This window comes from Oncorhynchus clarkii, chromosome 12, assembly GCF_045791955.1.
Source record: "Oncorhynchus clarkii lewisi isolate Uvic-CL-2024 chromosome 12, UVic_Ocla_1.0, whole genome shotgun sequence".
Taxonomy (NCBI): Eukaryota; Metazoa; Chordata; class Actinopteri; order Salmoniformes; family Salmonidae; genus Oncorhynchus; species Oncorhynchus clarkii.
Window position 1 is genome coordinate 10,871,627 of NC_092158.1, and position 26,759 is coordinate 10,898,385.

At 46.7% G+C, this 26,759-nt stretch overlaps 1 protein-coding gene across 42 annotated transcripts in view; it reads right to left on the reverse strand.

Moving 5' to 3' along the window:
• Positions 1-26,759, reverse strand: part of LOC139422700 (NEDD4 like E3 ubiquitin protein ligase) — a 106,818-nt gene that overhangs the window by 22,399 nt on the left and 57,660 nt on the right. For 13 of the 42 annotated variants that reach the window (XM_071173970.1, XM_071173950.1, XM_071173949.1 and 10 more), the window contains 7 exons: positions 26,394-26,606; positions 26,145-26,225; positions 19,701-19,757; positions 15,711-15,845; positions 15,064-15,222; positions 8,302-8,502; positions 7,109-7,186 (listed from right to left, as the gene is read on the reverse strand). In XM_071173970.1, coding sequence (XP_071030071.1) covers positions 7,109-7,186; positions 8,302-8,502; positions 15,064-15,222; positions 15,711-15,845; positions 19,701-19,757; positions 26,145-26,225; positions 26,394-26,606 — 924 coding nt within the window. The remainder of the gene's footprint in view (positions 1-7,108; positions 7,187-8,301; positions 8,503-15,063; positions 15,223-15,710; positions 15,846-19,700; positions 19,758-26,144; positions 26,226-26,393; positions 26,607-26,759) is intronic. The other 29 variants (XM_071173955.1, XM_071173954.1, XM_071173957.1 and 26 more) reach the window with 5 other exon arrangements.

The following is a 26,759-nucleotide window of genomic DNA, read 5'->3' on the forward strand; positions in this document are numbered from 1 at the left end:
AGACCACTGCCCTCCCCGGAGACCACTGCCCTCCCCGGAGACCACTGCCCTCCCCGGAGACCACTGCCCTCCACGGAGACCACTGCCCTCCACGGAGACCACTGCCCTCCACGGAGACCACTGCCCTCCACGGAGACCACTGCCCTCCACGGAGACCACTGCCCTCCACGGAGACCACTGCCCTCCACGGAGACCACTGCCCTCCACGGAGACCACTGCCCTCCATGGAGACTACTGCCCTCCATGGAGACTACTGCCCTCCATGGAGACTACTGCCCACTTCATTACCCTCCCTGGGGACTACTGCCCTCCCTGGGGTCTACTTGCCCTCTTCATTACCCTCCCTGGGGTCTACTGCCCTCTTCATTACCCTCCCTGGGGACTACTGCCCTCCCTGGGAACTACTGCCCTCCCTGGGGACTACTGCCCTCCCTGGGGACTACTGCCCTCCCTGGGGTCTACTGCCCTCTTCATTACCCTCCCTGGAGACTACTGCTCTCCCTGGAGACTACTGCCCTCCCTGGAGACTACTGCCCTCCCTGGAGACTACTGCCCTCCCTGGAGACTACTGCCCTCCCTGGAGACTACTGCCCTCTTCATTACCCTCCCTGGAGACTACTGCTCTCCCTGGAGACTACTGCCCTCCCTGGAGACTACTGCCCTCCCCTGGAGACTACTGCCCTCCCCTGGAGACTACTGCCCTCCCCTGGAGACTACTGCCCTCCCCTGGAGACTACTGCCCTCTTCATTACCCTCCCTGGAGACGACTGCCCTCCCTGGAGACTACTGCCCTCCCAGGAGACTACTGCCCTCCCAGGAGACTACTGCCCTCCCAGGAGACTACTGCCCTCCCAGGAGACTACTGCCCTCCCAGGAGACTACTGCCCTCCCAGGAGACTACTGCCCTCTTCATTGCCCTCCCTGGGGACTACTGCCCTCTTCATAGCCCTCCCTGGAGACTACTGCCCTCCCTGGAGACTACTGCCCTCTTCATTTACCCTCCATGGAGACTACTGCCATTTTCACTACACTCCCTGGAGACTACTGCCCTCCCTAGAGACTACTGACCTTTTCATTACCCTCCCTGGAGACGACTGCGATCCCTGGAGACTACTGCCCTCTTCACTACCCTCCCTGGAGACTACTGCCCAACCTGGAGACTACTGCCCTCCATGGAGACTACTGCCCTCCCTCTTCATTACCCTCCATGGAGACTACTGCCCTCTTCATTACCCTCCCTGGGGACTACTGCCCTCTTCATTACCCTCCATGGGGACTACTGCCCTCTTCATTACCCTCCATGGGGACTACTGCCCTCTTCATTACCCTCCCCGGAGACTACTGCCCTCTTCATTACCCTCCCTGGGGACTACTGCCCGCTTCATTACCCTCCATGGGGACTACTGCCCTCTTCACTGCCCTCCATGGAGACTACTGCCCTCCCTGGAGTCTACAGCCCTCTGCATTACCCTCCCTGGAGACTACTGCCCTCTTCATTACCCTCCCTGGAGACTACTGCCCTCCCTGGAGACTACTGCCCTCCCTAGAGACTACTGCCCTCCCTAGAGACTACTGCCCTCCCTAGAGACTACTGCCCTCCCTAGAGACTACTGCCCTCCCTAGAGACTACTGCCCTCTTCATTACCCTCCCTGGAGACTACTGCCCTCCATGGAGACTACTGCCCTCCATGGAGAATACTGCCCTCCATGGAGAATACTGCCCTCCATGGAGAATACCGCCCTCCCTGGAGACTACTGTCCTCTTCATTACCCTCCCTGGGGATCTACTGCCCCCTTCATTACCCTCCCTGGGGACTACTGCCCTCTTCATTACCCTCCCTGGGGACTACTGCCCTCTTCATTACCCTCCCTGGGGACTACTGCCCTCTTCATTACCCTCCCTGGGGACTACTGCCCTCTTCATTACCCTCCCTGGGGACTACTGCCCTCCCTGGGGTCTACTGCCCTCTTCATTACTATCCCTGGGGTCTACTGCCCTCTTCATTACTCTCCCTGGGGACTACTGCCCTCTTCATTACCCTCCCTGGGGACTACTGCCCTCCCTGGGGACTACTGCCCTCCCTGGGGACTACTGCCCTCCGTGTGGAACACTACCCTCCCCACTGAACACTACCCTCCCCACTACCCTCCCCGCTGAACACTACCCTCCCCACTACCCTCCCCGCTGAACACTACACTCCCCACTACCCTCCCCGGGGACCACTACCCTCCCTGGGGACCACTACCCCAGACACTGAACATTGTGCAGTCTGGGGGGGGGGGGGGGGGGGGGGGGCTGAGTGTGGGCTGGGGGACTCTGATGGAGAATGAGAAGGGGGTGATGGGGGGAACGAGCATAGAGAGAGGAGGGGGGAGCGATGAGACAACAGTCATCCAACCATCATGCCAATTATGAGAGAGAGATAGAGAGTGCAGTTTGCAGCACAGGGCAGGCAGTCACAGTAAGACAAGGCAGGCAGAGGGAGGCTGCGCTGTACGGTTGCATTCAGCACCAACCTCCTCTGGTAGGTTTGGTAGGGTCTGCCAGTAAGACGTCCCCCCCACGCCATGGAGAGAACAGAGAGAAAACAAACACACCACTAGCGCCAGGAAGCCTCATGTCATTTAGAAGAATAAGGGGTACACAGCTACATGTCAAGTGTGTGCATTCTCCTCGAAGTGAGGGTTTGTCAAATTGTGAGAATTGCCTATACGTACGGATGTAACGATTCACCGATAAGCATCGGTCAGTGGTACCACAAACAGATCGAAATGTAGAATGCGCCGGTCAGGTAATAGATTCAAACGTTACGAATTGTCGCTTAATTATTTTATTTTTTTGCTGCTCAAATTATTTTCTTCCAACCCTTCAGGAAATACCTAATATTTTGTGACAACTGCGTGTAAAAAAATAAGCATGTAATTACGTTGACAGTCATTGATCTTACAAGTCATTTTGCCGAACAACCCTAGTAATATCAGTAGCCTGGTCAAACAGCTCGTTGAGTGCAGCTTCGCATGCTGATCTATGAGAGGCTTATTTCTGATCTTGCACATCTGCTCGTCACCTTCAGCATTCAAATGATTGTAGAATGACTTGCGCGGAATTAAGCTTTTTGTTTTTTTTACTCTCCCTGGGGACTACTGCCCTCTTCATTACCCTCCCTGGGGACTACTGCCCTCCCTGGGGACTACTGCCCTCCCTGGGGACTACTGCCCTCCCTGGGGACTACTGCCCTCCCTGGGGTCTACTGCCCTCCCTGGGGTCTACTGCCCTCTTCATTACCCTCCCTGGGGACTACTGCCCTCTTCCTTACCCTCCCTGGAGACTACTGCCCTCCCTGGGGACTACTGCCCTCCCTGGGGACTACTGCCCTCCCTGGGGACTACTGCCCTCCCTGGGGTCTACTGCCCTCCCTGGGGTCTACTGCCCTCTTCATTACCCTCCCTGGGGACTACTGCCCTCTTCCTTACCCTCCCTGGAGACTACTGCCCTCCCTGGGGTCTACTGCCCTCTTCATTACCCTCCCTGGGGTCTACTGCCCTCTTCATTACCATCCCTGGGGACTACTACCCTCCCTGGGGTCTACTGCTCTCTTCATTACCCTCCCTGGAGTCTACTGCCCTCTTCATTACCCTCCCTGGGGACTACTGCCCTCCCTGGGGTCTACTGCCCTCTTCATTACCCTCCCTGGGGACTACTGCCCTCCCTGGGGACTACTGCCCTCCCTGGGGACTACTGCCCTCTTCATTACCCTCCCTGGGGACTACTACCCTCCCTGGGGTCTACTGCCCTCTTCATTACCCTCCCTGGGGTCTACTGCCCTCTTCATTACCCTCCCTGGGGACTACTGCCCTCTTCACTACCCTCCCTGGAGACTACTGCCCTCCCTGGGGTCTACTGCCCTCTTCATTACCCTCCCTGGGGTCTACTGCCCTCTTCATTACCCTCCCTGGGGTCTACTGCCCTCTTCACTACCCTCCCTGGAGACTACTTCCCTCCCTTGAGACTACTGCCCTCCCTGGAGACTACTGCCCTCCCTGGAGACTACTGCCCTCTTCATTACCCTCCCTGGGGACTATTGCCCTCCCTGGGGTCTACTGCCCTCCCTGGGGTCTACTGCCCTCTTCATTACCCTCCCTGGGGTCTACTGCCCTCTTCATTACCCTCCCTGGGGTCTACTGCCCTCTTCACTACCCTCCCTGGAGACTACTGCCCTCCCTGGAGACTACTGCCCTCCCTGGAGACTACTGCCCTCTTCATTACCCTCCCTGGGGACTACTGCCCTCCCTGGGGACTATTGCCCTCCCTGGGGACTACTGCCCTCCCTGGGGACTATTGCCCTCCCTGGGGACTACTGCCCTCCCTGGGGACTACTGCCCTCTTCATTACCCTCCCTGGGGACTACTGCCCTCCCTGGGGACTACTGCCCTCCGTGTGGAACACTACCCTCCCCACTGAACACTACCCTCCCCACTACCCTCCCCGCTGAACACTACCCTCCCCACTACCCTCCCCGCTGAACACTACACTCCCCACTACCCTCCCCGGGGACCACTACCCTCCCTGGGGACCACTACCCCAGACACTGAACATTGTGCAGTCTGGGGGGGGGGGGGGGGGGGCTGAGTGTGGGCTGGGGGACTCTGATGGAGAATGAGAAGGGGGTGATGGGGGGAACGAGCATAGAGAGAGGAGGGGGGAGCGATGAGACAACAGTCATCCAACCATCATGCCAATTATGAGAGAGAGATAGAGAGTGCAGTTTGCAGCACAGGGCAGGCAGTCACAGTAAGACAAGGCAGGCAGAGGGAGGCTGCGCTGTACGGTTGCATTCAGCACCAACCTCCTCTGGTAGGTTTGGTAGGGTCTGCCAGTAAGACGTCCCCCCCACGCCATGGAGAGAACAGAGAGAAAACAAACACACCACTAGCGCCAGGAAGCCTCATGTCATTTAGAAGAATAAGGGGTACACAGCTACATGTCAAGTGTGTGCATTCTCCTCGAAGTGAGGGTTTGTCAAATTGTGAGAATTGCTTATACGTACGGATGTAACGATTCACCGATAAGCATCGGTCAGTGGTACCACAAACAGATCGAAATGTAGAATGCGCCGGTCAGGTAATAGATTCAAACGTTACGAATTGTCGCTTAATTATTTATTTTTTTGCTGCTCAAATTATTTTCTTCCAACCCTTCAGGAAATACCTAATATTTTGTGACAACTGCGTGTAAAAAAATAAGCATGTAATTACGTTGACAGTCATTGATCTTACAAGTCATTTTGCCGAACAACCCTAGTAATATCAGTAGCCTGGTCAAACAGCTCGTTGAGTGCAGCTTCGCATGCTGATCTATGAGAGGCTTATTTCTGATCTTGCACATCTGCTCGTCACCTTCAGCATTCAAATGATTGTAGAATGACTTGCGCGGAATTAAGCTTTTTGTTTTTTTTATACCTTTATTTAACTAGGCAAGTCAGTTAAGAACAAATTCATATTTTCAATGACGGCCTGGGTGGGTTAACTGCCTGTTCAGGGGCAGAACGACTGATTTTTACCTTGTCAGCTCGGGGATTCGATCTTGCAACCTTTCGGTTACTAGTCTAACGCTCTAACCACTAGACTACCTGCTGCCTGGTTGAGTCACAACCAATGTCATTTGCTAGGTTATTATTTTATCAAATGCGCTGTTGAAAATTGTGTTTTCCCGGGATAAAAGTAGCCATAAAAGTTAAAGCTATCTGCCTATACATGCTGATCTGGGCTTACGTTAAATTCTATTTCGCTTGTTCAGGTTCACTATCAGCAATCATTTTGGAAGTTTTGCTTGAAACAATCAGTATATATGGTCATTTTTAGATATATAGGGTAAAGATGGTAAAAACATATATAAATATTGATACATCACTATTCCTAACACTTTTAATGTACACAAATGGGGACAAACTGAAAACATTTCCCCCCTAACTGATAGTGGTATGGTAGATGCCCAGTTTCCCTTACACCATAAACATATAGATCATTAACACACACAGATCCAGCTCAGAGAGGCCCAGCTCAGAGAGGCCCAGCTCAGAGAGGCCCAGCTCAGAGAGGCCCAGCTCATGAGCTCCATCAGCAGCAGATTTTCATTTAGAATGGAAAATTAATGTGATTATGCAACAATTGTTCGTATTGCGTCGAACTGAATTGCATTAATTCGTTCCTCTAATCAAATCAAATTGATTCGTTTCTCTAATCAAACCGAATTGTTTCAACCTAAAATGTATGGTTCCTGTATCTTATCAGAGCCCATGTATCTAGATACGTATCAAATTGTCTTGAAAGGGAAAGATACACATCCCTACTTATACCTAGCCAGTGTCTTTAGAGCTACAGAGTTCCTAGGTAGTAGAGGCTAGTGAATGATTCACATTTGGAATTCAGCAATACTCTACTCTCATTCCACACTGTGCCTGCCCGGCTTGCTTCATTCCCACACTCCAAAAACAAAAAAGTAACGTGTGCTTCCACTCCAAAGCTTTGCCAGGCCAGTCCATGACTTAAGCAGTTCTACAATAACAACCTCAAAAGGAGGACCAGGTATTAAACTAGGTCTGGGACGATACCAGCGTTGCAATACTTTTCCCATGGCAACAATGAAAACACAAAGCTTATTGACACTCGTTGGTCCAACAATTAATGCTGCATATTTTGTCCATTGATGATTTCGCCCCATTCTGTAAAGGTAATATGAAAGGTTTAATGTTGAAAAGAAATGTGCATTAAGATAATCCAGAGGAAAGGTGAGCTGGAGAGAACTTGGTCCTTCAGGAGATAAAGGGGTTATGAAGGGTTTATAAAGGGGTTATGAAGGGTTTATAAAGGCGTTATGAAGGGTTTATAAAGGCGTTATGAAGGGTTTATAAAGGGGTTATAAAGGGGTTATGAAGGGTTTATAAAGGTGTTATGAAGGCTTTATAAAGGGGTTATGAAGGCTTTATAAAGGGGTTATGAAGACTTTATAAAGGGGTTATGAAGGCTTTATAAAGGGGTTATGAAGGCTTTATAAAGGGGTTATGAAGGCGTTATGAAGGGCTCAAAAGAGGTTCTAAACTGTACTTACAGGAAGAGGCCCCAGGTCACCAGGGTCCAGAGAGGCTTTTGTTCTCATGTGGACTGGATACTTCAACCTCGGGTCCTCCTGATAGGGAAATAGAGGAAGGAGAGAGAGAGGGAGGAGAGAGAGAGAGCGAGAGGGAGGAGAGAGAGCGAGAGGAAGGAGAGAGCGAGAGGAAGGAGAGAGCGAGAGGAAGGAGAGAGCGAGAGGAAGGAGAGAGCGAGAGGAAGGAGAGAGCGAGAGGAAAGAGAGAGCGAGAGGAAGGAGAGAGCGAGAGGAAGGAGAGAGCGAGAGGAAGGAGAGAGCGAGAGGAAGGAGAGAGCGAGAGGAAGGAGAGAGCGAGAGGAAGGAGCGAGCGAGAGGAAGGAGAGCGAGAGGAAGGAAAGAGGAAGGAAAGAGAGGAAGGAAAGAGAGAGGAAGGAGAGAGAGGAAGGAGAGAGAGAGGAAGGAGAAAGGGGAAGGAGAGAGAGAGAGACTATGTTCAGATCTAAATAATCCAATATGCTGTCAATTTGACACAGGAGGGGCCAATCATTTCATTTCAGATAGATAACTATCCACACAATCTTTATTAACCACACAAAAATAAATGTCCACACTTCGCTTGGAAAAAAAACACATTCAATACAATCTCTCCTACTACAATCGAATTGATTACATTTCTTAAGGAGGTCTAACTACTGTATATCGGGGCTGACGAAATGAGATTGAGCAAATTGTTTTTGATACTACCTTTGTACACCTGAGGTCGCCATCGCGCCCTCTAGTCAATACTGTAGACTAGAGCTGTTAGCTGTTGGCTCAGACACTTTGTTTTTAGACCAATGGGTCTGAGCAGAAAGCTTATTTTTAGGCTGTTCATCTTGGCAGAACATCACCAATTTGCATTGATCAACAGTCTGTAAATATGACAGATTTATCCAACCAGCTAATGTTCTATAGTCCTTGGGCAGGTCAATACTTAAAAAAAAAGTACTAACAGTCATAAGAACATAAAACAAAATGGTTAGCATTATTACCAGACAGCAGCAGATAACAGGGCCAAGGGGCAGGACCAAGGGGAAGGGGCAAGGGGAAGGGAGTGTATGAGGACTGGCTGATACTGTACAATAGCAGTAGAACCAGTAGCTGCAAGACGATGATGAAAACAAAGAAGAGGGAAGACGAAAGAAGAATTAGAAGTAGCAGTATCATCTCACCCATGTGGTGAGCCTGCTGTTGTGGTCAATGAAGAAGGGTCTTCCGTTGGGTGCTATCCTCATCTCCCACCCCGGGGGCAGGAAGCTCTGCTGGGACTGATGTCCTGATTTTGGGGAGCTGTAGGGGGAGGGCTGGGGGGACTGGGGGTTGGAGAGGGTGTCCTTCACCGCCCGACGCACAGCTATGTTGTTGGCCGCCCCCTAGAGTAGGACAGAACCCAACGGAACAGATTAGAATGTGAAGGACGGACTCCTATAGACTTGGATGTCTTTAGCTCCTGTGTGTCACACACAAAGGAAATTCCTAGCAACTAGCAACAATTTGTTGGACGGGAAAAAGTTCTGATTTCTAGTCTTAACTTCCTAATCACTTTTAAAGCAAATATGTTCAACTTAATTAGGCCAGTACCTACACAACACTAAAAAAACATTATCTAATCTGCTCCTTGATGATATCTGACTTTTAATACGAGAGAAAAAGTTGTCTTAATTATTCTGTTATCTCCTATGAAAAATGTAAATGACCACATTGACAATGAGGACTTCACCTCAATCTACTCTCTCCGTCAGTCTGAGAAAAAACACATCCCCAGTCCCTCTTCCAACCTTTAATTAACTCTCCTTCCAGTTGACGTGAACAACCTTGTTCACGTGATTTCCAAGCTAATGCAGCATCATAATTACATATGACCTAAGGCCCATTAGTGTAATTAACTGTGGGCTTTAATTGCTGTAATAAACAAACAAGTCTAGAGGGAGATTACCACCTGATCCCTCACTCCTTTTCATGTTCTTTTAGCTTGAGGTTTTATAATACAATTAATGACGCATCTGATAATGAACAGTATGTAAAATCCTGTAAGAGAGTCTATCGACGCACCCATGCGTCAATCTGAATAAGTAAATCCACATCAAAAACCCAGCAGTTTAAGCTGGAGATGTTTTATTTTGCACGGGCTGTGTCTTAAAATCCACCGGTATCACCGCCTCCCGCATCTGCAGTGAGAGGTGGCACGGCTAGAACGGTGTTTGTCACGCCGTGAGACATCTGGAAAAATCAGTCTTCTACAAACCTTTTCTGTGAAAAGACGAGACTCTCACGAACACCGTTTTGCTCTATGACCCCCACAAGCATCAAGGGACTAGTCTGAAGTCGGTACAGCCTCGCCTGCCAACTTCTCTCTGTAGCGTCCAAACAGTTTGGGCTACACACTAATATGACCCCTATGTGGAAAGTTGAGTCTCTTACGAACACGTATGGAAGTATATGGAGATAGTTTAGTGACAAAAAAATGGGGTCAAATACATAAATACATATATTTTTATATATATATATTTTTTTTTAAATATATATTTATACAGTGCATTCGGAAAGTATTCAGACCCCTTGACATTTTCCAAATTCTGTTACATGACAGCCTTATTCTAAAATTGATTGTTTTTTTCCCTCTCGTCAATCTACACACAATGACGAAGCAAAAACTATTTTATTTTATTTCTTGCTATTTTATTAAAAATAAAAACCTGAAATACGACATTTACATAAGTATTCAGACGCTTTACTCAGTACTTTGTTGACACACCTTTGGCAGCAATTACAGCCTCGAGTCTTCTTGGGTGTGACGCTACAAGCTTGGTACACCTGTATTTGGGGAGTTACTCCAATTGTTTTCTGCAGATCCTCTCAAGCTCTGTCAGGTTGGACAAGGAGCGTTGCTGCACAACTATTTTCAGGTCTCGCCAGAGATGTTCGATCGGGTTCAAGACCGGGTCACTCCAGGACATTCAGAGACCTGTCCCAAAGCCACTCCTGCGTTGTCTTGGCTGTGTGCTTAGGGTCGTTGTCCTGTAGGAAAGTGAACCTTCACCCCAGTCTGAGGTCCTGAGCGCTCTGGAGCAGGTTTTCATCAAGGATCGCTCTGTACTTTGCTCTGTTCATCTTTGCCTCGATCCTGACTAGTCTCCCAGTCCCTGCCGCTGGAAACATCCCCACAGCATGATGCTGCCGCCACCATGCTTCACCGTAGGGATGATGCCAGATTTCCTCCAGATGTGATGCTTGGCACTCAGGCCAAAGAGTTCAATCTTGGTTTCATCAGATTTTCTGGATATTTTCCCCTCATTTGTCTGTCATAGTTGAAGTGTACCTATGATGAAAATTACAGGCCTCTCTCATCTTTATAAGTGGGAGAACTTGCACAATTGGTGGCTGACTAAATACTTTTTTCCCCCACTGTACGTACACCTTAGCCAAATACATTTAAACTCAGTTTTTCACAATTTAGGTCTTAGGTCAGTTAGGATCATCACTTTATTTTAAGAATATGACATGTCAGAATAATAGTAGAGAGAATGATTTATTTCAGCTTTTATTTATTTTATCACATACCCAGTGGGTCAGAAGTTTACATACACTCAATTAGTATTTGGTAGCATTACTTTTAAATTGTGTAACTTGGGTCAAATGTGCCGAGTAGCCTTCCACAAGCTTCACACAATAAGTTGGGTGAATTTTGGCTCATTCCTCCTGACAGAACTGAGGGCCTCCTTGCTCAAACACGCCTTCAGTTCTGCCCACAAATGTTCTATAGGATTGAGATCAGGGCTTTGTGATGGCCACTCCAATACCTTGACTTTGTTGTCCTTAAGCCATTTTGCCATAACTTTGGAAGTATGCTTGGAGGTCATTGTCCATTTGGAAGACCCATTTGAGACCAAGCTTTAACTTCCTGACTGATGTCTTGAGATGTTGCTTCAATATATCCACATAATTTTCCTACCTCATGATGCCATCTATTTTGTGAAGTGCACCACTGCAGCAAAGCACCCCCACAACATGATGACGCTACCCCCACAACATGATGACGCTACCCCCATGCTTCACGGTTGGGATGGTGTTCCTCGGCTTGCAAGCCTCCTAATTTTTCCTCCAAACATAATGGTAATTATGGCCAAACAGTTATCAGACCAGAGGACATTTCTTCAAAAAGTACGATCTTTGTCCCCATGTGCAGTTGCAAACCGTAGTCTGGCTTTTTTATGGAGGTTTTGGAGCAGTGGCTTCTTCCTTGCCAAGTGGCCTTTCAGTGATGTGGATATAGATAGTTTTGTGCCCGTTTCCTCCAGCATCTTCACAAGGTCCTTTGCTGTTGTTCTGTGATTGATTTGCACTTTTCACACCAAAGTACATTCATCTCTAGGAGACAGAACGCATCTCCTTCCTGAGCGGTATGAAGGCTGCGTGCTCCCATGGTGTTATACTTGCGTAATATTGTTTGTACAGATGAACGTGGCACCTTCAGGTGTTTGGAAATTGCTCCCAAGGATGAGCCAGACTTGGAGGTCTACTATTTTTTTTCCCTGAGGTCTTTGCTGATTTATTTTGATTTTCCCATGACGTCAAGCAAAGAGGCTCTGAGTGTGAAGGTAGGCCTTGAAATACACCCACGGGTACCTCCAATTGACTCAAATAATGTCAATTAGCCTATCAGAAGCTTCTAAAGCCATGATATCATTTTCTGGAATTTTCCAAGCTGTTTAAAGGCACAGTCAACTTAGTGTATGTAAACTTCTGATCCACTGGAATTGTGATACAGTGAATTATAAGTGAAATAATCTGTCTGTAAACAATTGTTGGAAAAGTGACTTGTGTCGTGAACAAAGTAGATGTCCTAACTGACTTGCCAAAACTATAGTTTGTTAACAATAAATTTGTGGAGTGGTTGAAAAATGAGTTTTAATGACTCCAACCTAAGTGTATGTAAGCTTCCGACTTCAACTGTAAATCAGGTTAAACTGGGATATGACTAAAGAGTTAAATCAGGTTGAACTGGGATATGACTAAAGAGTTAATCAGGGGGATTCTTCCACAAATAGACGGCTTAGACTAAGGTTTTTATAACACAAAAAGACCATTAAAAAAAAGGACAATAATCGTTCAAATCACAACATTCCCCTGAATATAAGGCTAAGAGCACACACGCGCATTCCGACACACGCGCATTCCGACACACGCGCATTCCGACACACGCGCATTCCGACACACGCGCATTCCGACACACGCGCATTCCGACACACACGCCGTGATGAGTGAGGTTAACCTGATAGGGCCAACAGCTGCTAACCTCGTTTCATCACGATTATGTAACATTTCAACATCACCCGAACACAGGTCACCGACACACCTTCTAGATGACCCAAAGAAACACCGCTCTGGTTCTCTCCTTCCGCCCGGATATCTAACACCTTCTATACTCTATTGGTCGTGAAACATTGTCAAATCAAGTGGTGGCAGAAATCAGAATGCGTCGTTAAAGACAATCGTAGAAAAGAAAAACAGTTGAGCCACTGTTCCTAGGCTGTCATTGAAAATAAGAATTTGTTCTTAACTGACTTGCCTAGTTAAATAAAGGTAAAAAAAATTTTTTTGTAAAAAAGGTATTTCTCAGCCATTTCCTTTCCACACAGTGTATACAAATGATTCAATAACAGTAAGGGTTTGACAGACAGAGAAATAACAGAGTGAGCTTTGTCCCACATATTCCCATCCAGCCCGAAAACTTGCTTCAGATATTAAAGCAGCAGAACCACTCAATCTATTGTGACATAACGTCTTTTAGATGAGACTGACAAATGCAATAATGGGCTGTGTAGACTGTCACATCTGTGATTGTGGACTCTGGGAACCAGATTATCTTTTCGGAAGCTCAATGAAGACACTTCCTTCCGCCCATAGCCTGGGGGGGGTGAGGTTAACGGACAGGGGATGTAACAGAATACTGATGTGTGGTTTATCAAGACACACATTAGAGACGTTCAGTCCACCACATAATATCTCTCGGTGTACTTTGGCCGACTGCATCCGGTGACCAATAAGGAGGGCTGTGCCCTACTGTCACAAGCCTAGACCAATCACAGGTAAACTTGTCACATGGAGAATAAGTCATGTGTTCAGTGCTTTTCATTGCATCTCATAGCAGATTAGTCATGATCAACTTCCAGGACAGGGTCCTGCATCCATAAGCTGTGGAGTTTCAGTCCATTGCCTGGTCTGCATATGAATGAATCTCTCCCTCCCTCCCCTATGGAGTTTCAGTCCATTTCCTGGGCTGCATATGAATGAATCTCCCCCTCTCTAGCTTATGGAGTTTGTTCGTTGCCTGGGCTGCATATGAATGAATCTCCCCCTCTCTAGCCTATGGAGTTTGTCCATTGCCTGGGCTGCATATGAATGAATCTCCCCCCTCTAGCCTATGGAGTTTGTCCATTGCCTGGGCTGTATATGAATCTCCCCCTCTAGCTTATGGAGTTTGTCGATTGGCTGGGCTGCATGTGAATCTCCCCCTCTCTAGCCTATGGAGTTTGCCCATTGCCTGGGCTGCATATGAATCTCCCCCTCTAGCCTATGGAGTTTGTCCATTGCCTGGGCTGCATATGAATCTCCCCCTCTAGCCTATGGAGTTTGTCCATTGCCTGGGCTGCATATGAATCTCCCCCTCTAGCCTATGGAGTTTGTCCATTGCCTGGGCTGCATATGAATCTCCCCCTCTAGCCTATGGAGTTTGTCCATTGCCTGGGCTGCATATGAATGTGTCTCTCTCCTTATGTCCCAAATGGCACCCTATTCTCTATGTAGTGTACTACCTTCTACCAGAACCCAATATGGACTGTGTAGGGAATTGGATGCCATTTGGGATGCAGCCTTAGTTAACTCTGGAGAGATCACACCTTGAGGAGATTAGAAAAGGGAAAAGATGTTTCCCTGATCATAGCTAAGCCAAGCCTCACCATGGTTCAACAATCAGTCAGACTTCAGCACCTTGAAAATCCATTATTATATTCAGATGACTGAATTGAATGACATTGTTTGAAGGTAGTGGTGTTTAAAAATAAAATGTCAGCTTCAAAATGATCTTCAGATGAAAGATGCTCTCACAGCGTAACATGAGGTTAAACTGAAGGTGGTGAAAGTACTGACAGAGAAGGAGTAAATGAGGTAAACAGCATTACAATGGTCAAGGGACGAGAAGGACAGAGAACAGTGGCATGCAGCAGAGTGGTACTGAACCTGAAAGACAGAAAGAGGAGACAGACAGGACAATGATAGAGGCTGAACCTGAATCAGAGACGAAAGGTAGAAGATGAGAATGTTAGACGGGAGGAGAGCAGATGACGGAACAGAGAATGTTAAGACGGGAGGAGAGCAGATGACGGAACAGAGAATGTTACGATGGGAGGAGAACAGATGACGGGACAGAGAATGTTAGACGGGAGGAGAGCAGATGCCGTAACGGAGAATGTTAGACGGGAGGAGAGCAGATGACGGGACAGAGAATGTTAGACGGGAGGAGAGGAGATGACGGGACAGAGAATGTTAGACGGGAGGAGAGGAGATGACGAAACAGAGAATGTTAGACGGGAGGAGAGCAGATGACGGAACAGAGAATGTTCGACGGGAGGAGAGCAGATGACGGAACAGAGAATGTTAGACGGGAGGAGAGCAGATGACGGAACAGAGAATGTTCGACGGGAGGAGAGCAGATGACGAAACAGAGAATGACGGAACAGAGAATGTTCGACGGGAGGAGAGCAGATGACGGAACAGAGAATGTTAGATGGGAGGAGAGCAGATGATGGAAAAGGGGAGGAAAGAAAAGTGTTGTCTAGAGGGCGGGTAGGGTAGTGGTGGGGCGCTCTCATCAGTTAGATAGATAGGAGAGATTGAAGTAAGGAAGTCCTACAGGACAGGCTGGATAATCTCACCTCTAAGGGGGAGGACAGGGTAACGGTAGGGGAACTGAGACTACGGGCACGGCGTATTTGCGGTTCAATCAGATGACTATTGTTGTTGGCTGAGGAAGAGGTGGAGGTGGCTTCAGCTGCAGCCCCGGAGTCAGAGGTACTCGCTTCGTCTTCAGTGTGCTGTCAAGGGAGATACTTTTTAGTTAACACAGGTAGAAGGAGGAACAAGTCTGTGTGTGATAGACAGATGAAACGTGAGGGAAGTTACAGGGTAAGGAGATGATCGGGCAGAGAAGAGATCATCCAATGTGTGTAGATAGAATGCATGAGATACACGCACACCACTTTAAATTTCCACTGAAATCTCCCATTCATCAATACTTACGAGTTACGTGCACATTTCAAGTTAGTATTTGGCACATAGTAAGAAACAGAGTAAGAGAGGCGAGGGAGGAAGATGGACACACACTCAAGGTGACCTGAAGTAAGGCATGCACCCAGAGCCACACTTTAAAAACAGGACGGCAGGAAGAGGGGGACAAAGAGAACAGTGGATGTTGTACCCAGGCACAGAGAAATGCCCCGATGGAATGAGGACAGAGGAGAGAAGGAGGAGTAAGTCCAGGCCCATGCAGTCTCTCCGGGCACCAGGTGAGGCCTCTAAGTACCTGGAGGATAGGCTTGGTCCAGGTGGTGCAGCGGTTGTTATGATTGACGTAATAGGTGCGTCCCTTGGCGTCCTTCCTCTCCTCCCATCCTGGAGGTAGGCCTGGTGTAGTCAGGGCATAGGCTGTCGACTGAGACTGAACCAAGCAAGAGAAGCAAGAGTTATTTGGGCCGGACAATATGGCCACCTGGAAGAAACTATTGTGTAAACTGTATTTAAAAAAAAAAAATTTTTACACATTGATAAGAAATATAGAAACAGTGGGAGTGGCTTATTGACAACAACAAAAACAGTACTGCAGTACAACAAGTAGCCTAGTACTATTGTACTACAATACTGCGGCTCCTCAGAAACTCACAGAAGCAGGCCAGCAGAAGCAGGACAGCTTTAGAAAAAACAAACACACAATGACAAACAAACCACATAGAACAGCTGTCAAACATGCATACAACCTAACATATATAGTAAGACTCAGTCAAACATACATACAACCTAACATATATAGTAAGACTCAGTCAAACATACATACAACCTAACATATATAGTAAGACTCAGTCAAACATATATACTAAGACTCAGTCAAACATACACACAACCTAACATATATAGTAAGACTCAGTCAAACATACATACAACCTAACATATATAGTAAGACTCAGCCAAACATAAACACAACCTAACATATAGTAAGACTCAGTCAAACATACATACAACCTAACATATATAGTAAGACTCAGTCAAACATACATACAACCTAACATATATAGTAAGACTCAGTCAAACATACATACAACCTAACATATATAGTAAGACTCAGTCAAACATACACACAACCTAACATATATAGTAAGACTCAGTCAAACATACACACAACCTAACATATATAGTAAGACTCAGTCAAACATACATACAACCTAACATATATAGTAAGACTCAGTCAAACATACACACAACCTAACATATATAGTAAGACTCAGTCAAATATATATAGTAAGACTCAGTCAAACATATATAGTAAGACTCAGTCAAACATATATAGTAAGACTCAGTCAAACATGCATACATACATACAACCTAACATTCAGTGCATTCGGAAAATTATTCAGATCACTTGAACTTTTCCACATTTCTTTACATCACTTGAACTTTTCCACATTTGGTTACGTTACAGCCTTATTCTAAAATGGATTCAATATTTTTTTCCCCTCATCAATCTACACACAATACCCCATAATGACATCACAATACCCCATAATGACATCACAATACCCCATAATGTCAAAGCAAAAATAGGTTAAGAAATTGTAGCAAATGTATTAAAATATTTTTTTAAAATAGCTGTATCAGATGACTCAAAATTGAGCTCAGCTGCATCTTGTTTCCATTGATCATTTTTTAAATTCTTTATTTAACCTTTATTTAACTGGGCAAGTCAGTTAAGAACAAGTTCTTAATTACAATGACGGACTACACCGACCCAAACCCGGATGACACTGGGCCAATTGTCCGCCACCCTATGGGACTCCCAATCACGGCCGGTTGTGATACCATCTGGAATCGAACCAGGGTGTCTGTAGTGACGCCTCAAGCACGGATGCAGTGCCTTAGACCGCTGCGTTACTCGGGATTGGAGTCCACCTGTGGTAAATTCAATTAATTGTTCAGTCCATTGCCTGTCTATATAAAGTCCCACAGTTGACAGTGCATGTCAGTGCAAAAACCAAGCCATGAGGTTGAAGAAATTGTCCGTAGAGCTCCGAGACAGGATTGTGTCGAGGCACAAACGGGGAAGGGTACCAAAAAATGTCTGCAGCATTGAAGGTCCCCAAGAACACAGTAGCCTCTATCATTCTTCAATGGAAGAAGTTTGGAACCACCAAGACTCTTCCTAAAGCTGACCGCCCGGCCAAACGGAGCAATCGAGGGAGAAGGGCCTTGGTCAGGGAGGTGACCAAGAACCCGATAGTCACTGACAGGGCTCCAGAGTTCCTCCGTGGAGATTGGACAACCTTCCAGAAGGAAAACCATCTCTGCAACACTCCACCAAATCAGGCCTTTATGGTAGAGTGGCCAGATGGAAGCCACTCCTCAGTAAAAGGCACGACAGCCCACTTCGAGTTTGCCAAAAAGGCACCTAAAGGACTCTCAGACCATGAGAAATAAGACTCTCTGGTCTGATGAAACCAAGATTGAACTCTTTGGCCTGAATGCCAAGCGTCACGTCTGGAAGAAACCTGACACCATCCCTACGGTGATGCATGGTGGTGGCAGAATCATGCTGTAGGGATGTTTTTCAGCAGCAGGGACTGGGAGACTAGTCAGGATCAAGGGAAAGATGAACGGAGCAAAGTACAAAGAGATCCCTGATGAAATCTTGAGCACTCTGGAGCAGGATCTCAGACTGGGGCGGCGGTTCACCTTCCAACAGATCAACGACCCTAAGCACACAGCCAAGAAAACGTAGGCGTAGCTTCGGGACAAGTCTCTGAATGTCCTTGAGTGGCCCAGCCAGAGCCCGGACTTGAACCTGATCCAACATCTCTGAAGAGACCTGAAAATAGCTGCACAGCAATGCTCCCCATCCAACCTGACAGAGCTTGAGAGGATCTGCAGAGAAGAATGGGAGAAACTCCCCAAATACAGGTGTCCCAAGCTTGAAGCGTTAAACCCAAGAAGACTCGAGGCTGTAATCGCTGCCGAAGGTGCATTCAACAAAGTACTGAGTAAAGGGTCTGAATACTTATGTAAATGTGATATTTCAGTTTTTTTTATACATTTGCAAACATATCTCAAAACCTATTTTTGCTTTGTCATTATGGGGTGGTGTGTGAATATTGATGAGGGGAAAAAAACTATTTATTTTAGAATAAGCCTGTAATGTAATAAAATGTAGAAAAAGTTAAGGGGTATGAATACTTTCCGAATGCACTGTATATAGTAAGCCACACTTAAAACTTACATACTGTACAACCTAACACACATAGTAAGACACTCAAACCTTACTGTGCAACCTAACATGCCTAGTAAGACACTCAAACCTTACTGTGCAACCTAACATACCTAGTAAGACACTCAAACCTTACTGTGCAACCTAACATGCCTAGTAAGACACTCAAACCTTACTGTGCAACCTAACATACCTAAGTAAGACACTCAAACCTTACTGTGCAACCTAACATACCTAAGTAAGACACTCAAACCTTACTGTGCAACCTAACATACCTAGTAAGACACTCAAACCTTACTGTGCAACCTAACATACCTAAGTAAGACACTCAAACCTTACTGTGCAACCTAACATACCTAAGTAAGACACTCAAACTGCTCATTACAGACTAAAATACATCCCAGGCGGTGATGATGTGTGGACCTATCAGGGGAGCAGCAAACACAACCACACGCACATACATGCACAAATTCACAGCCACTGAACGTCGTATGAAGAAATGCATATACACTTATTGACTTGGTACTTGAGCTGAACTCTCCCACTGAGGGGTCACAACACAGAAGCAGGAGGGGAAACGGGTGGTCTAGTCTCCAGTCTCTAAGTCTTAACTTCTTAACCACCAGCTTGATACATAACGTTTGTGAGGAGGGAGGGGGACAAAACTAAAACGGTGCAGAGGGAGAGGATATTCATATGGCAGAGGTGCACTGATGTACAGCAGGTAGATAGATGTACAGTATATAGAATGGGACAACACTGATGTACAGCAGGTAGATAGATGTACAGTATATAGAATGGGACAACATTACTGATGTACAGCAGGTAGATAGATGTACAGTATATAGAATGGGACAACACTGATGTACAGCAGGTAGATAGATGTACAGTATATAGAATGGGACAACATTACTGATGTACAGCAGGTAGATAGATGTACAGTATATAGAATGGGACAACACTGATGTACAGCAGGTAGATAGATGTACAGTATATAGAATGGGACAACACTTATGTACAGGAGGCAGATTTGGACAACATTACCATGGGCTCCTCAACTCCAGTGACTGTTAGAGCTCTGGTTCTTCTGGTCTGGGAGCTCTGCTGGTAGAACACAGCTTTCTTTAGAGGGGAGGGGAGGGGGGGGGGGGGCTGAGGCAGGGGTCAGGGACAGATATGACCAGTGAGGCTGAGGCAGGGGGGGTCAGGGACAGATATGGCCAGTGAGGCTGAGGCAGGGGGTCAGGGACAGATATGTCCAGTGAGGCTGAGGCAGGGGGTCAGGGACAGATATGACCAGTGAGGGTGAGGCAGGGGGGGGGGGTCAGGGACAGATATGACCAGTGAGGCTGAGGGAGGGGGGGTCAGGGACAGATATGGCCAGTGAGGCTAAGGCAGGGGGGGGGGGTCAGGGACAGATATGACCAGTGAGGCTGAGGCAGGGGGGGGTCAGGGACAGATATGGCCAGTGAGGCTGAGGCAGGGGGTCAGGGACAGATATGTCCAGTGAGGCTGAGGCAGGGACAGATATGACCAGTGAGGGTGAGGCATGGGGGTCAGGGACAGATATGACCAGTGAGGGTGAGGCATGGGGGTCAGGGACAGATATGGCCAGTGAGGCTGAGGCATGGGGGTCAGGGACAGATATGACCAGTGAGGGTGAGGCATGGGGGTCAGGGACAGATATGACCAGTGAGGGTGAGGCATGGGGGTCAGGGACAGATATGGCCAGTGAGGGTGAGGCATGGGGGTCAGGGACAGATATGGCCAGTGAGGGTGAGGCATGGGGGTCAGGGACAGATATGACCAGTGAGGCTGAGGCAGGGGGTCAGGGACAGATATGTCCAGTGAGGCTGAGGCAGGGGGTCAGGTAGGTGATGTGTGGAGGAGCAGGAAAGACTGACATGGGGAGGCGGGGGACAGTAGGAGTACAGCTGGGTGAGGAGTGTAGCCATGCTCAGGGGGGATAGACTCCTGTGATGGTAGGGACAGGAGACATGGAGCATACCCAAACAGCTGACCACACAGGAGGAGAGGTGAGGGAATCAGATTACTGTGGGTGGATTATAGTTGTGGATTATCATCGTTTGATTGGATTACGGCTTGAGAGTGAAGTAGTATATAAACAGCTGAATAAAAAGCTTTCAATTTGAGAAATCTGGAATTGTTTGAATGATTATTGTTAATGGATGCAAAAAGGCAATAAGTGTTAAGCTTTTTTTTTCTTTGAGAATCATGTGAGATGGATCTGACTAGCAACACAGTTGTTGATGACAGTAGAGCACCAACTCACACAAAGAGAGTGGAATGCAAAGTGAGATAACACTACCCACCCACTCAGCCAATGTTAAGGAGAACTAGTGTGACTGTGACTGATCTAGTAGGCTACAGGCACAGTCACACCAAATAACTGTGGGACTCTTTCTAACCCTTTCTTCCCTTCCCAATGCTTTTTTCCCCATTATTGGCGCTCACCCTTCACTACGCCAGGTCGCAGTTGTAAATGAGAACTTGTTCTCTTAAATAAAGGTGGAATAAAAATAAGTAAATTACTGACGCTCACCGTTTTCTTTGTCATTAGCAACAGTGACCCTTTCCTTTGTCATTAGCAACAGTAACCCTTTCCTTTGTCATTAGCAACAGTAACCCTTTCCTTTGTCATTAGCAACAGTGACCCTTTCCTTTGTCATTAGCAACAGTAACCCTTTCCTTTGTCATTAGCAACAGTGACCCTTTCCTTTGTCATTAGCAACAGTGACCCTTTCCTTTGTCATTAGCAACAGTAACCCTTTCCTTTGTCATTAGCAACAGTAACCCTTTCCTTTGTCATTAGCAACAGTAACCCTTTCCTTTGTCATTAGCAACAGTAACCCTTTCCTTTGTCATTAGCAACAGTGACCCTTTCCTTTGTCATTAGCAACAGTGACCCTTTCCTTTGTCATTAGCAACAGTAACCCTTTCCTTTGTCATTAGCAACAGTAACCCTTTCCTTTGTCATTAGCAACAGTAACCCTTTCCTTTGTCATTAGCAACAGTAACCCTTTCCTTTGTCATTAGCAACAGTAACCCTTTCCTTTGTCATTAGCAACAGTAACCCTTTCCTTTGTCATTAGCAACAGTGACCCTTTCCTTTGTCATTAGCAACAGTGACCCTTTCCTTTGTCATTAGCAACAGTGACCCTTTCCTTTGTCATTAGCAACAGTGACCCTTTCCTTTGTCATTAGCAACAGTAACCCTTTCCTTTGTCATTAGCAACAGTGACCCTTTCCTTTGTCATTAGCAACAGTAACCCTTTCCTTTGTCATTAGCAACAGTGACCCTTTCCTTTGTCATTAGCAACAGTAACCCTTTCCTTTGTCATTAGCAACAGTGACCCTTTCCTTTGTCATTAGCAACAGTAACCCTTTCCTTTGTCATTAGCAACAGTAACCCTTTCCTTTGTCATTAGCAACAGTAACCCTTTCCTTTGTCATTAGCAACAATAACTTATTTTTTGTGTCAATAACAATAAAACTATTTTGATAAGCCTTATGGAGCAACATGGAACTACATCACACTCTTCACTGCATTTAAGACATAAGCCTAAATTTCTTTACTGCATTTAAGACATAAGCCTACATTTCAAAAGGTACAAAACAAAACACTTTTGCTGCCAAATACTGAACCAACAACCAACATTTAATCTAAGCTGCGAGCGTGCACATGCATGCAGCTCCCCAGGGACTGCCATGCAGAAGAAATATCAGCCCGCGCAGAGAACAACGAAATTGAACTTCACACAGCTTTCTAGACTTTTCCCCCGTTAGTTAACACCATCAACGTTTCTCTTTACTGTGGGAATTGTGATCGAATCAGCGCAATATTTGCCACTTTTAATGCAACATACCAAAATTTTAAAAACTATGCAAGACTTACATGCTGACCAGACCGCTGCCCATTTGATTTTGTCCACCCACACCAGACACGATCAGGACACGCAGGTCGAAATATCAAAACAAACTCTGAACTAACTATATTAATTTGGGGACGGGTCAAAAAGCATTAAACATTTGGCAATTTAGCTAGCTTGCTGTTGCTAGCTAATTTGTCCTGGGATATAAACATTGGGTTGTTATTGTACCTGAAATGCACAAGGTCCTCTACTCTAACAATTAATCCACAGATAAAAGGGTAAAAGTTTGTTTCTAGTAATCTCTCCTCCTTCAGGCTTCTTCTCCTTTTTTGGACTTTATATGGCGGTTGGCAACCAACTTTAAAAGGTGCTATACCACCACCAACTGGACTGGAGTGTGGACCTCAGTGTATCTTTCAATCACCCACATGGCGCTCGTTGACACGCGCGAGCAGTGTGGTCAGCATGCTGGTATGCAAAACTAACTATGCAAGAGATTCTGTTGTAGGCAGAAAGCATCGGAGTATAATTTTATTGCATTGACAGGCACGACTCAGGCTCTACTCTCCACAAGCCGGTGTGCCATAACCCATCAGAGCTGCCGTAGGCCTATATGCAAAGAGACCACTGCCATAGATGTGTGTGTCATTCACTTTGAACTGGACTGTGTTTACAGCATGAGCCGTCGTGAATAGATGAGCTTGTTTTGAGATCAAAGCGAGAGCTACATGTAGCAACGTGTGTACATCTGTTCATATCCTTTGCTAGTTAGTGAGTTATTAGCCCAGATATAGATAATGTGTAGTCAGCAATGGGGGAGTGATTGCTTCATACAAGAACACAAAATGTGTACATTTCTAGACATATTTGAAAAGCGAGTCAGGTAAAGAGCTTTTTTTTGTCTTAAAGGGACAGTGTTGTATTTTGAGACAGGCTTGAAAAAGCTAAGTAGCCGATAATCAGACAAATTATGCTGCCTACCTATAATAATCTTATGGGAATAATGATGCATTTTATTTTGTAAAGTGATTTCTTACTCCAAACATCATTTTCAGTCACCACATTGTCTGAAGGACAAGTGGATAAACAGGTTAATGTCAAGTCCTGCATGTTTATTTTTTCCCCAAAAGGGACCTGAATAGAACAGCTATTTCCATGTTAAAATGTTATGGGATGCATTTTCTCCATTGTTTTTGATGGTAGGCCACTCTGGTAGGCCACTCTGGTAGGCCACTCTGGTAGGCCACTCTGGTAGGCCACTCTGGTAGGCCACTCTGGTAGGCCTCTATTATGATCAAATAGCCACATTAGCCTACTTGGCCACTTTTAAAACTAACTTAAAGTGGATACAGCCTCAGTGTTCACGGGCACAGCCTCAGTGTTCACGGGTACAGCCTCAGTGTTCACGGGCACAGCCTCAGTGTTCACGGGCACAGCCTCAGTGTTCACGGGCACAGCCTCAGTGTTCACGGGCACAGCCTCAGTGTTCACGGGCACAGCCTCAGTGTTCACGGGTACAGCCTCAGTGTTCACGGGTACAGCCTCAGTGTTCACGGGTACAGCCTCAGTGTTCACGGGTACAGCCTCAGTGTTCACGGGTACAGCCTCAGTGTTCACAGTAAACACGCGCCAGAAGACGCACTGAATTTTTACAATGTTCAAGTTTGCACTCAGTAAACCAGAAATTTGCTCAGTGACGACATTTTTTTTGAGGGAACATTGCCGACAACTAAGTTTCACCCCGGGCGAGGCAGAGAGGGGTCAACTGTGCAGGGCTGTTCCAAACCAATAACATGTAGCGTCCTTCCCTCCCTTCTGCAATAACTGAGGTCGTCTCACACACTGTCCATGTCAAGAACCATTTAAAACAGCCTTTTCACAGCTTATTTGTGTAGATGTACTTTCTTCCGTCTGAGGTGCACTCCACAGCAAGAGAAACACTGCCCAGTCAGGGGAAGAATTACATAACCAACCAACCATGCTCAACCTACACATTCCTTTTCATTCCCAGGAAAGTGTGTCAAACCAAACCGGTATATGGGACAGACTGAGCTACATGTGGAAACTGAAATCATCCCTTTGACACCAGACCTGGGTTCATAGAATCCAAATCCTGGGTTCATACTATCCAAATCCTGGGTTCATAGTATCCAAATCCTGGGTTCATAGTATCCAAATCCTGGGTTCATAGTATCCAAATCCTGGGTTCATAGTATCCAAATCCTGGGTTCATAGAATCCAAATCCTGGGTTCATAGAATCCAAATCCTGGGTTCATAGAATCCAAATCCTGGGTTCATAGAATCCAAATCCTGGGTTCATAGAATCCAAATCCTGGGTTCATAGAATCCAAATCCTGGGTTCATAGAATCCAAATCCTGGGTTCATAGAATCCAAATCCTGGGTTCATAGAATCCAAATCCTGGGTTCATAGAATCCAAATCCTGGGTTCATAGAATCCAAATCCTGGGTTCATAGTATCCAAATCCTGGGTTCATAGTATCCAAATCCTGGGTTCATAGATTCCAAATCCTTGGTTCATAGTATCCAAATTCTGGGTTCATAGATTCCAAATCCTTGGTTCATAGTATCCAAATTCTGGGTTCATAGAATCCAAATCCAAATACTTAAGATGTACGTAATTGAGCTTGCATGGTGCAATGGAACCAATAGAGTAGTCTGCCACTCCAGGTAGGCTAGAGCAAACACTCATAGCACTTTGAAAGATTTTAAATATTATATGAACCCAGATCTGCAACCTACACATGCTTCCTAAGAAAGTGTGTCAAACCACAGAAACATGTGGTGACTGGATTTAGCCTCTGACTGTGAAAAAAAATACAGTCTAGAAAAATCCTCATTCTGCTACAGTTGTAAAAAAAAACCCAGCTACCCACTCACTCATTCAGGTCAGTGAGATAAAAGGCTGACATCAGCACCTGTGCTTTTCCCTTCAGAAGCACTGGCTCCCTGGGCTACTGTGACTCAGATCTCTGTCTAGGATGTGTTTGATTAGGAAGGATAGAATTACTGCCACTGTTACAGAAACACACAGCCTGACACTGCAGAGTGAATCACCACCAGGCAGTAAGGAATCACAACAAGCACAGAGGAGGAGGGGAGAGGACAGGAGGAGAGGACATGAGGAGGAGAGGGGGGAGAACAGGAGGAGGGAAGGAGAGGACAGGAGGAAGACAGCAGGAGAGGGGAGAGGAAAGGAGGAGAGGACACGAGGAGGAGAGGGGGGAGAACAGGAGGAGGGAAGGAGAGGACAGAAGGAAGACAGAAGGAGAGGGGAGAGGACAGGAGGAAGACAGCAGGAGAGGGGAGAGGAAAGGAGGAGAGGACATGAGGAGGAGAGGGGGGAGAACAGGAGGAGGGGAGAGGACAGGAGGAAGACAGCAGGAGAGGGGAGAGGAAAGGAGGAGAGGACATGAGGAAGAGAGGGGGGAGAACAGGAGGAGGGAAGGAGAGGACAGGAGGAAAGGAGAGGAAGACCGGAGGAGAACAGAAAGAGCTGCCTGTGTAGTAAAGGATTCGGAAGGCAGAGGTGGAACAACAGAGGAGAGCATGAAGAAAGAGTGGGTGTATCGTACCGCTGGAGGAGGAGGCTGGGCCTGGTCACTGACCCCATCTGTCATACTGGAGGAGCGTAGCCTGGAGGTCAGATGGCTCTGCTGAGGGGAGACGGAGGGAGGGAGGGATTGTTTTCTTAAGACTTTTTCTTCTCGTCTTTTTGGCTACAAGAACAAATGTTTTCACACATACTGGAATGGTGCTAATGAATGAGGTTAAAAAGTGCTGAATTTGCCTCTAACAGAATCAAACTGGTCAGTGATTCTCACCACAGCAGAGGCGTGGCTGGGGGCGGCCACCTCTCCGTTGATGTCAGGCGGGGGGCCGGATGGGGTTGGAGAGAGAGAGAGGTGCAGGTTGATCTCCTCTGAGAACTCCTGGAGGGGTGGTGGGGCAGGCGTTTGGGGGATGGCCGTCGCCATTGAGGAGGAGGGGCCAGGTAGGGGGCCGTCTGGACTCTCTTCAGTGATTGGCTCCCACGACTGTGCAGAGAGAGAGAGTGCGCGAGAGTATGCACTGTAACACTGACTAGTTTGGAAAATCCTTCTGTATTCTGCAGTAAAGATAAGGCATTTATCCATTAACCTATTTTAAGTAACAATGTAGGTGTAATATTGTCCTGGTATGAAGCAATA